This window comes from Aptenodytes forsteri, unplaced genomic scaffold (assembly GCF_000699145.1).
Source record: "Aptenodytes forsteri isolate BGI_AS27 unplaced genomic scaffold, ASM69914v1 Scaffold255, whole genome shotgun sequence".
NCBI lineage: Eukaryota > Metazoa > Chordata > Aves > Sphenisciformes > Spheniscidae > Aptenodytes > Aptenodytes forsteri.
The window spans coordinates 3,843,825-3,854,089 of record NW_008794888.1 but is presented as its reverse complement, the minus strand read 5'-3'; the positions used below and the strand labels follow the sequence as shown (position 1 = coordinate 3,854,089).

The 10,265-nt window shown below is 60.6% G+C and overlaps 1 protein-coding gene across 1 annotated transcript; it reads right to left on the bottom strand.

Annotated features, from left to right (window-relative positions):
- Positions 1 to 6,817: 6,817 nt before the first annotated feature.
- On the bottom strand, positions 6,818 to 9,468 carry CHPF (chondroitin polymerizing factor). Its single transcript, XM_009274921.2, has 3 exons — positions 9,061 to 9,468; positions 8,685 to 8,867; positions 6,818 to 8,205 (listed from the first exon to the last, which is right to left on the bottom strand). The coding sequence occupies exons 1-3, from the start codon at positions 9,451 to 9,453 to the stop codon at positions 6,943 to 6,945; spliced, it is 1,839 nt and encodes a 612-aa protein (XP_009273196.1). The 5' UTR covers positions 9,454 to 9,468; the 3' UTR covers positions 6,818 to 6,942.
- Positions 9,469 to 10,265: the final 797 nt, after the last annotated feature.

Below are 10,265 nucleotides of genomic sequence, written 5' to 3'. Positions count from 1 at the left end.
ACCAGCAGCAGGAACTGCCAGAGCCGAACCCTGACTGTCGAATCCCTCCCCGGGGCAGGGTGGGCACCCCACCAGCACCCCACCAGCGCCCCTCTGGGGGCTGATGCAAGGTGGGGGGGCAGATGGGGTGCTTTGGGGGGTGCTCCACAAATTCCCCGTGCCAGAGCAGCACCCTGCACCCCTGCCAACACCCAGGACCCCATGCAGGACCCACTTGCCCATGGGGTGCCCCCCTGTGGTACCCACGGCCCCTCTGCTCCCGTGCCTCTTACCAGCACCAGGCACAGCCCCTATCAGTTAAAAGCCGGTGCTTACACTGGCACTGCCCCCACTTGGGATCACCAGCACGGTGCCAGCAGCTGCCTGCTCCTGCAGCACCCACTGTGGACCATGGGCCCCGTCCCCCCGATGGGGGGGCACAGTGCAGGTGAGAAGCCAGGGGCACCATCAGCTGTCCCATGGTGGGACCTCCAGCAGGACCCCATGGGTGCCATAGGCAAGGGGTGCGGGGTGAAACCGAAATGGGGGAGGCAGAGGATGGATGGGGGTGAAAGGGGGCCCTGCTGGGGCAAGGCCCTGAGGCTTTCCCTGGCAGACATGCTCCTCCAGCTCCTACCTGCTCTGGACCCTGCTCCATCCTCCCCGGCCATCCTGCGGCACAGAGAGAGGGGACAAAGCGGGAGACAGGGGCTGGCCTCACGGTGGAGGCTGCCAGCACTGGGCACTGCGGGTTTCCCTCTAAACCAGTGAGGGCTGAAGATGCCCAGGTTAACTGGGTGCAGCTGGGACACAGGACCCCATCCCACAGCTCACACCATGCCCTGCGAGGGGAGCACTAGGGTTGGGTCCTAAAGTGAAAAGTGGGGAAATAGCTACATCCGCCACATCTTTTCATCACCTGGTAAGAGGATCAGGTCCCTTTGGGGTCCTTTGGGATGAGGCTGTCCCTGCCACTGGGTCCTGACCCATCTGCCCCTCCAGGATGCCCTGCCATGAAGCCACCTTCATCCACACCAAGGCTGTGACCGTGAGCTCCTGCTGCCTCCTGCCCCACAGCGAAGATGTGTCGGAGGAGCTGAGCGAGGAGGAGAGCAGGATCACACGGCGAGCCCAGCGCACAGTGCTGGAGGTGCTGGAGACACGGAGAAAGGACCAGGTCCTGATAAAAAACCTGAAGGACATGGTGGTGCTGGCCAGGGAGGGCAGGAGGGCGAGGACTGGGTGCAGCGTTATGCCATGCTCACCAAGATGCTGCTCCGGCTCCTTATCTCCCAGCTCCGGCAAGCGGCTTTCTGGAATAACCCCCCACAAAGCCAGACCCTATGCCCACAAGAAAATAAAGGTGATTTTGGAGGAGCAGGAGTGAAGAATGGCCGAAGGAAAGGCTGAGCCTCGTGGATGGCCTGTCCCAGCTCCCTGAGGCTGCCGGCAAAGCGCACTCAGGACAGGTCCCAGGAGCCCTGTAGTGGTGACCTAGCGAAGCTGTGATGTAAAGTTATTTTTATCTGTTGCTGTCAGCACCTCTGTTCTTTAATTTGGCAACTTCCCGGTGGCACCTGGAGGTAACACCTCCTGTAAGGTCTCCCACCGCCTCCAAACAGGACGGGCAGGTGAGACGACCCCCGCATCCCCCCTGCCTGCGCTGTGCCTGATGTCCCGGTGCAGATGGTGCTGGGCTGAGGAGGACCAGCGGGATGACCCAGATTTAGCATCCCAGGGCCAGCCCCAAACCTGGAAGGCGGTGTGGCCTCCAGGTGCCGCCTCCCACGTTGCCCCCGTCCAAGGGCCACCGGAGGTCCGGCCCTCCCCAGGGACGGGGCCGCTGCCACCCAGGGCTCACTGGGCTGCAAAGTGATGTCAGCCCAGCACAGCACTGCTTGAATCGCCTGTAATGAGTCACACGAAATAGCTGGGGCATAATTAGAAGGGGATCCACTATAGTGAAACAGGCCCTTAATTTTAATGAGCACAGCCCTCTGGACAAACGCCAGGCATCCGACTGTGGCAGGACCAGCTGCGCTGGCGACACTCCTGTCACCGTGGAGGTGACAGCATCAGCAGACTCAGCTCCTGCTGGATGAGGTGCCAGCCCCAGGGAGGGGGCACCAGGATGGAGCAGCTGGCGAGGATCCCTTCTGCCCATGGGGCAGGCATCTCCTCAGGCACTTCCCACCGTGCCTCCACCGCCACACACCGCAATTACTGTTGTTGCCAGGAAAAAGCCACGTTTCAAAGAAAACAAACCATCCGGTTTGGGAGCAGAGGGGCTGGAAGTGAGCCCCAGAGTGCAACAGGACACGTGGCTTCACTGCTGTCACCTCCTCCCCATCTTCTCCTGGTCGGAGATGTTGGTGGTGACAGGCAACACCTGGAGAAAGGAGTGACCCTCAGCATCTCCTGATGACCTGAGCATGCCAAGCTTGCTGCTTTGCTCCAGGCTGTTTCCCCACAACCCCCTTGCTGGGAAAATGGACCGGTGATGCCCATCAGTGGGGCCAGGCAGGGGACACACAGCCCTTGCTTTCCAGCACTCGGCCCCTGACAACGGGCAAGCAGGCTGGAAAAACCAAGGAGGCAATTAAAATCAAAATCCAGCCGAGCTGCCTGCCTCTCCCCCCAGCCCCGGAGGTTCGGGCTCCTGCAGTCTCCCTGTGCTGGGGCTGTACGTCCTCAGAGGGGACGTTCCCAGGCATAGCTGGGGGCGCTGACACCCCCGTGCAGGGAAAGCCCTGCAGGCAGGCACGCGCCAGCAGCAGCCCTGCCTGCACTTAAAGCTAACAGCTGTTTCCCTCATCATCGAAAGGCTCTAATCTCCCCGAGCTTGGCCAGAAAAGCCCCTGGCCAAAGCCCCCCGCACCCTCCGCAGGGGCTCGGCAGCGTGTTGGGCTGTGACCCAGGGCATTGGGTGCAGGCAAAGCCCAGCATCTCCCTGCCTGCTCCTCCTTAAGCAGTGCAGCTTCTCCTGCCTTTGCTCACGGCCGGGAGGAAATGTTTGCTGGGGTTGGGTCCCGCTCTGCGGCTGGCAGAGCCACTCCTGTGAGACACGCAGCAACATACCGCTGGCCCCTTCCCAATGAAAGCGCAGGGACGAAAGAGCACTGCGGTTCCCCTTGCCCTCCAGCCCTCTCCTGACACGGCCTCGCTTCCTACGTCCTCCCAAAGGTCAGCTATCAAGCTGATTAACATTGACAGGGCTGAAGTAGCTCTGCTGTGAGGTTTAGCACAGCCAGAAATGACCCGAGCAGGGTTAGAGAAGCAGGTTTTGCCTTCCCCACTTATAGGCTAACTGCTGCATTTGCAGAGAGGTGTCTGCATGACCACACTGGGGGAACAATCCGGGGGGGGGGGCAGAACAGCAGAGTAGTAGCTTGGGTTTTCCCCGGTTTAAGTCCCTTTCCTTGCCACGGTGCAGGAAGGAGAGGGGAGGCAGGCGCCCGCCCAGCCCCGGTGTGCCCAGCCGGCCCCTCTCGTGCTTGAGAGTGCTTTGCTCTGAACTGGCCCTTTGCACCCTCTTCCAAAAAACTCCCCAAGAGGAACTTGCGCTGCTCTTCTCGACGGCCGTGGTGAGCGGGGGGGGGGGAAGGGAGGGGGGGGGGGGGGGGCAGAACAGCAGAGTAGTAGCTTGGGTTTTCCCCGGTTTAAGTCCCTTTCCTTGCCACGGTGCAGGAAGGAGAGGGGAGGCAGGCGCCCGCCCAGCCCCGGTGTGCCCAGCCGGCCCCTCTCGTGCTTGAGAGTGCTTTGCTCTGAACTGGCCCTTTGCACCCTCTTCCAAAAAACTCCCCAAGAGGAACTTGCGCTGCTCTTCTCGACGGCCGTGGTGAGCCAGTAACACTTTTAGAAAATTTTCTCAAGGGAAGCAGAAGTTTACGGGCAGCAGACACGTGTTTTCTCCTGCCCCGTTGGGAAAATTGCCCTTTCACCACTCTGCCTCCGCAACTGCATCTGTGCAAAAATCGGCACGTGGTATGGAAGTACCGGTCAAACCTGAACAGGGATTGCAGAAAGTCCCTGTCTGCTCAGCCACCCACGTCAGCACCCGGGGCCGCTCCTCCCTGCCTCTTTCAAGGGTGTCACTGTCCAGGTCCAGCGCCCCGCCTGCACCTGCCAGCCCTGCGTGGGAGAGGGGGGTTTCAGCATGTTGCAATGCAGCAAATAACTTGGCAAACACCAAAGCAGCTTCAAACACTGCCGGCTCCCTTTTAAAATAACTGTGCTGGGAGTGCCCCAGGGACTGTCATTTGCTCATAGGTACACTGGTGCAGGGGGGGCTTCGTTGGTGCTGGTAGTGCGGAGCGTTAGGTATGCAAATAGCTCTAATTCAGTCTGGGCAAAGAGCAAAGAGGAGACAAGAAATAGCTCTAATTCAGTCTGGGCAAAGAGGAGACAAAAGCAACTCTATCTAGACCATCTTGTGACAATTAAATGACAATTTGGCATTTCCTTTCGCAGCCAACTTGATTTGAAGCCAGTTTGCTTTATTACCATTTGGATACTCTTCTAACACCTAATCACATCCGACTCCTAGGTCTGCTTTCCAGAGGAGAAACGTATCGGTAACACACCTGCATCCGTCTCACTCCCTCTGTCCCAGATTCACATTTAAAGGGAATTAAGGATGTGCTCAGGGAAGATCAAAAATAGAAATACTCAGAGCAAGCTAACAGTTATTGTCTGAAATATAATAAAATTATATTTAAACACACATGCTCCTACACCGTGGATATGAAGACTGGAGCAGGAATATATGAATGAGGTATCTTTGGGGAAGGCATGCCATGCAGCCCAGGTGCTTTCCAGGAGTTTCGCTGAGCACCAGCAGCCTTGATAACTAACAGTGAGTAGGTTCAGTTAATTTTCTTGGGGATGTCTCTTTGATACGCGTGTTTCATGAACAAGTAAAACGTGATGACCAAAGGGCTGGTGGGAAGAGCATGCGGAGCCATGAAAGTCATGACTGGAGCAGGCAGCACTGGCAGGGGACGCAGTCCCCACTTCTCAGACTGCAAATAGGAGCTGTAGGTGGTGAGATAGTCCGGGACAGGACCACGGTGCTCTGCCCGACCCAGTACCATGGCAGCGGGAAACTGGAAACCACAAGAAGTTGAGAAGCCCTGAGATGCAAAACAGCCTGAAAAAGGGTGAAACCAACCCGGAGAGTAACAATTCATCGGTAGTCCAGCAGTAACGATTCAACACAGTGCTCAAATGCGGTTTCTGGCCCGGGAGCTTCCTTTGGAGCTGATCCCAGATGCTGCAGGACAGAGCTTACCCCATGTGGGCACCCGACCTCTGCTCTGACGTGGGCCAGAGGCCTCCCGTTACTCACGTACAGCCCATGATGGCTGTTATGGGGACAGCACACGTGGGAGGACACACAGCTGCACCAGCCCCTCACTGCAGTGCTTTTCCACCCAGAGCCAGGGCTGAGGAGGGCTGGAAACCTTGTCAGTGGGACCACGAATTTATGGCACCAGGAGCGACAGGGCATTGCCCAGAGCTCAGCACGCTGCATGTGGGCACCAGGGCTTCCCGTGGCAAGGGGCTCAGCATCCTGCTGTACCACCAGTGACCGGTAGCAGGTGGTGACAGCAGGACGGCACCAGGGACCGTGGGCATCAGAGGAGGTGCAGGACTCCTGCTGCGAGCCCCCAGGGGTTCAAGCTGGTATTTCCAAGTGTCTCCTTAGCCTAGCACCTGCCAGCCTGTCCATAAGCCGATGGGTTCCCCCTGGCCTCGCTAAGGAGAGGCAGTCATCTCCCAGCTCAGATACAGGATGCTGCAGGTGGCTTGGGGAAAGCAGCATCTCTGCGAGGAAGCGGTCCAACCAGCTGCAGCCAGGTTTTGTACAAGCAGCCAGCACCTACCACCACGCAGACCCCCAGTGGGACACCCAGAGATGCCCCAGGGAAGAATCAGCCAAACCCACTGGTTCATCTCTCTGTTTTATTGGTGTAAACGCACCACCCCACCCCACCCCCTCCCCACTATTAAATACAAACCAGGAGCAGAGAGCGGCTCCTCAGTCGCTTTCTCCTTAGGAGATGCACAGCCAAACCCTCTGCCGTGCCCACCAAGCCAGGCACCGCATCCCCCGCCCCCAAGGGCGGCCCCGTGGCGGGGAGGGCTCCCACCTCTGTCAGGAGGTTCTCGTCCGAGGGCTGCGACCTCTGACGTCCTATTGATACTGCGAAGGCCAAAGCGGCCTGGGTCATGGTTCCCATGGGGAGCAGCTCATGGTATGTGAATACAGCAGGATCCCCTCCAGCACCCCCTGCGCCCACTGGCCCAGAGACCAGGACCCCCCCACCCCGACCAGCCAGGAGCGCTCCAGCTCGTTGCCAAGTGGCAAAACCCCAAAACCAACCTCTTTATTGCTCTTTTGGGGTGGGACATGCCCCATCCCACTGTCCAAGCCTGTGGCGGGCACAGGGACGCAGCCCTGCCTGCACAACTGGGCCAACGCTCTGAAGGAGCAAGGGGCATAGCCCTGTCCCGGGGTGCTGGGGGAACCGTGAGGGACCGCCGCCAGCCCCGTGGCAGTCATGGCCCCGCAGCAGGGGGGCCTTGGGCTCTGTGTGCCCCCAGTTGAGGGGGGATAGCAAGGGACAGGGCAGCCCATCACCTCCCCACTGGGCAGTGGGGCCGGGAGGGGGTAGATGGGGCCGTCGGCCAGCAGCTGTAGGGTGAGGAGCTGGGCGTCCCGGCTTACAGCTCAGCGACTCTGACCCCACCTCACCCTGGGGTCTGCACAGCGGCGGCCGCTCTGGAAGGACCTGGGCACCCCAGGCTGGCAGACCCCGGCCCGGTCAGCCCCAGCGGGGCGAGTCACAAGCTCAGGTGCCAGTGGTCCCTGCAGCTGCCGGGAAGAGGAAGACAGACATGGGTAGCAGAAGAGGTGGGGCAGGCAGGCAGGGCAGGGCCAGCCCCTCCACGCCCCAGGGTTCAGGTGCTGTTCCCCTGCTCCTGCTCGAAAAGCACCATGGCCAGCTGGGAGCGAGAACCTACGCCCTCCAGGCTGCTCTGCACGCAGCGGTGGTAGATCTCCTCGCTGAGCCGGGGGTTGCAGGCCTGGTGCCGGTAGCGCTGCAGCAGGGCGGGCTCCACAGCCCGGAAGACGTGGAGGTTGGAGTACTTTATGAACATGTCGTAGATGTCCAGGGTCTCCAGGATGTCCTCGTTCTCCTGAACGTCACCTGCCATGCGGGTGCGTGCCGCCATGTAGTCAGCATTGTAGAAGCAGGCTTCGTGGAAGACATCACGGTCAAAGTGCCCTGCATCCCGCAGCAGGTCCAGCGTGGTGGGCGGCACCTGGTTGTGGTAAGCGATGGCAGGGTTGTAGCCCTGGAAGTGGATGGGGAAGAAGACCTGCCAGTTATTGATGGTGTTCATCCGGCAGCGGTTCAGGAAGTCAACAGTGACCTCCGTCCCCACGCCGGCCACAAAGAAAAGCGTGTCCACGGGATGCTTCTTGGAGATGATGTCCATGACCTTGATTTGGGAGGGTGCGTCTGTCTTGACGCTGATCCATGGGATCTTCACCTCTGCATACTTGCGCTCGTACTCAGTGATCTGGGCCTTCACGGGGGCAAAGATGTCATTCTGGGTGACCTGCTGGGCCTCAAAGGGGTCATAGATGAAGAGGAAGGTGAGCACTGCGTTCTCGCTGCTCTCAAAGGCGGCCGCCGCATAAGCCTCCAAAAAGCGTGCAGCGTGGTCCCGGTCATGGGCTGTCAGTGGCAGGATGACGTTGATGCGACTGGCCTCCGTCACGTAGGGCATAGGGATGATCTCCACCTCGCTGAGGGGCCGCACCAGGTGCACGCGCTTGGTGACAGAGCGGCTGTGCCCCTTCTGGGTGACCACCTCCACCTGGAGGTCCAGCGTGTACTCCATGCCACGGGTGGGGTCAAAGCGCCGGTACCCGTTCACCAACTGCTGCTTGCGGACATGGAGCACCGGCTGGTACTTGCGGTTCAGCTCCTCCATGGCCATGGCCACCACGTCAGCCACATCCGCCAGGTCCACGCCACGCAGCTCGCACTTGGGGGAGCCGTCCACGCAGGCATAGACCTGCTCCTCTGTGAAGTAGTCCCAGCGCAGCACCTCGAAGCGGGTTTTGGGCTGGAAGGGGGGTGGGATGCCAACAGGCCACGTGGCGCCGTGGTCCCCATCTGCGGACAGGCTGCTGGCGTTCTGGATCTCCAGCTGCAAGAGGAGAGACGGAGGAGTGAGAGCCAAGGCAGGCGCAGGTAGGCCTTCCAACTCTGGCTGCAGGCAAGCTGACTCCCAATCCTCAGAGATCAGCCACTCCTGGCCTAAAGAGCAGTGCCAGAACAACTCTGTCTTCAGCCTGACTCCTGTCCAGCACCTCAGGTTTCCTCCAAACAGCACCCCAAATATGGCATGTGGCCTGCATTGGCAGAATCCACGCCCTCTCCCACCCTGCCTGGCCTTTGCAGGCGGACCTTAGCACCCTGAACCACCACCGCAGCTCCAGGACCCATCTGGGTCCAAAGCTGCTCTCCAGCCAGCACCACTGCCCCTGCAGCCACATGGGCTCAGCTGATCCCATCCCACAGCAGGTTCATGTGAGAAACCCTCATATTAGAGTGGAGAGGTGATACCAGAAAGCCCACAGGGATGACAAGAGGAGCCCAGACCCTCCCAGCCAAGCCAGGCCTCACCTGGAGCTGCTGGATTTCCTGGTACGTCCTCTCCAGCTCCACCTGCGCAAAGTACTTGTGCAGCCGGTACATCTGGAGGGGATCCAGCACAGGATGGACAGTGAAGGCGCTCTGGAAACGGAGGTCGGTCTCCCGCTCGGGGTCCGCGTTGTTCCCCAACTCGAAGTAGTGGTAACGCAGGCCCTGCGCCAGCCAGGAGAGACAGGTCACGGTTGGCCCTGACCCACACTCCCATCCCACCGGCTGCCAGCACAGCAAGCTCAAAGGAGGATAGGGCACAAGGGCTGGTCCCCCAGGCCAGGAGCCCCTGAGGAGGCAAGGAAACATGCTGGGCCAGGATCAGGCTCCTGGAGGCCATCTCTGCCGCAGGACCTACCTCGTGCTCCTCGGCACAGTTGACGGCCGTGTAGTCGATGATGCAGCGGCCCAGCCACTCATCGGGCCGGGCGCTGAGGATGTCATTGCGGCAGCTCTCCAGGTGATGCTGCAGGAGCAGGAGGAGGCTGCGGGACAGCAGGTAGCCAAAACCCCCGTAGCAGTAGCGTCCCTCAGTGTCCCCACCGATGAACTCCTCGGGGCGACCCAGGTAGAGGTGGGTATCGATGCTGAGGTGGGCGACCAGGCGGCTGATGCGGTGTGCCTCCGTGTAGGTATCATCCTGCACCAGGAAGAACCAGTCGAAGTCGTTCACATAGTGGTCCAGAAGGTACCTGACAGTCTGGTACATGTTCCAGATGGGCCGCTCATCGCTGTGCGTCACCACCGTCATGCCGTGGGGCACCTTGCGGCCCCGCGTGCCTGTGAAGTACACAAGGCGCTCCAAGCGGTGGGCCAGCGTGCGGTTGACAGCCACCCCCAGCGTGTTCAGCGTGCTCTTGGAGGTCAGCACACCCACGAAGAGCCGCTGCCGCATCCCCAGCTCTGTGCTGATGTACCGGGTCCTGCAGAAGGGAGAGAACATCTGGCCCTGGGGCACTGCACCCCACCTCAGCCTGCACCCTCCCCGTCCCCCTGTCCCCACAGCAGCACCAACCTCGGTTCCTCTGCAGGAACTGCTCCCAGGCTTCAACCACACGTGCAAGACATCACCCCAGCGGCACTGGCTGCCACTATGCCTGGGCCAGAGGCACAGCAGAGCGCTCTGCTGAGGTGCCCCCAACCTGAGGCCATGGGGGACCCTCCCTCCCCGTGAGCCAGCCAGCCCAGATCAAACCAGAGGCTCGCAAAAGGCTGAGCACAACTAAAAGAGGGAAACAGGGCTGCATGCCCCAGCTCTAGCGGGGGACACAACCCACCAGGCACTCCACCATGCTGCCAGCCCCGGCCAGGACAGCTGAGCTGGGAAGCACCTTCCTGCCACCCCTGCCAGACACACTGCTCTCGAGCAGGCAGGCGGGCAGGCAGGAGAGCCCGTGCTGTGCTCGCCAGGGAAGCCAGACCCTACTGGGGTGGCTGAAGTCAGCACGGGGCCAGCTGTGTCCCCCTCCCCGCCACGGCCCCCAGCTGCCCCACTCACAATGACTTTCAGGTTTAATTCTCCCAGCCCGGCGCAGCAGCAGGAAGCAACACCCCCCCCGGCCC

Excerpts from the sequence above, each read along its gene's own strand:
- CHPF (XM_009274921.2), bottom strand. The coding sequence starts at position 9,453 with ATGACGGTGGTGACGCACAGCGATGAGCGGCCCATCTGGAACATGTAC. Across the intron at positions 8,868-9,060 it reads ACTGTGCCGAGGAGCACGAG|GGCCTGCGTTACCACTACTT; the intron begins GTAGGTCCTGCG and ends TGGCTGGCGCAG. Across the intron at positions 8,206-8,684 it reads AGGAAATCCAGCAGCTCCAG|CTGGAGATCCAGAACGCCAG; the intron begins GTGAGGCCTGGC and ends CTCCTCTTGCAG.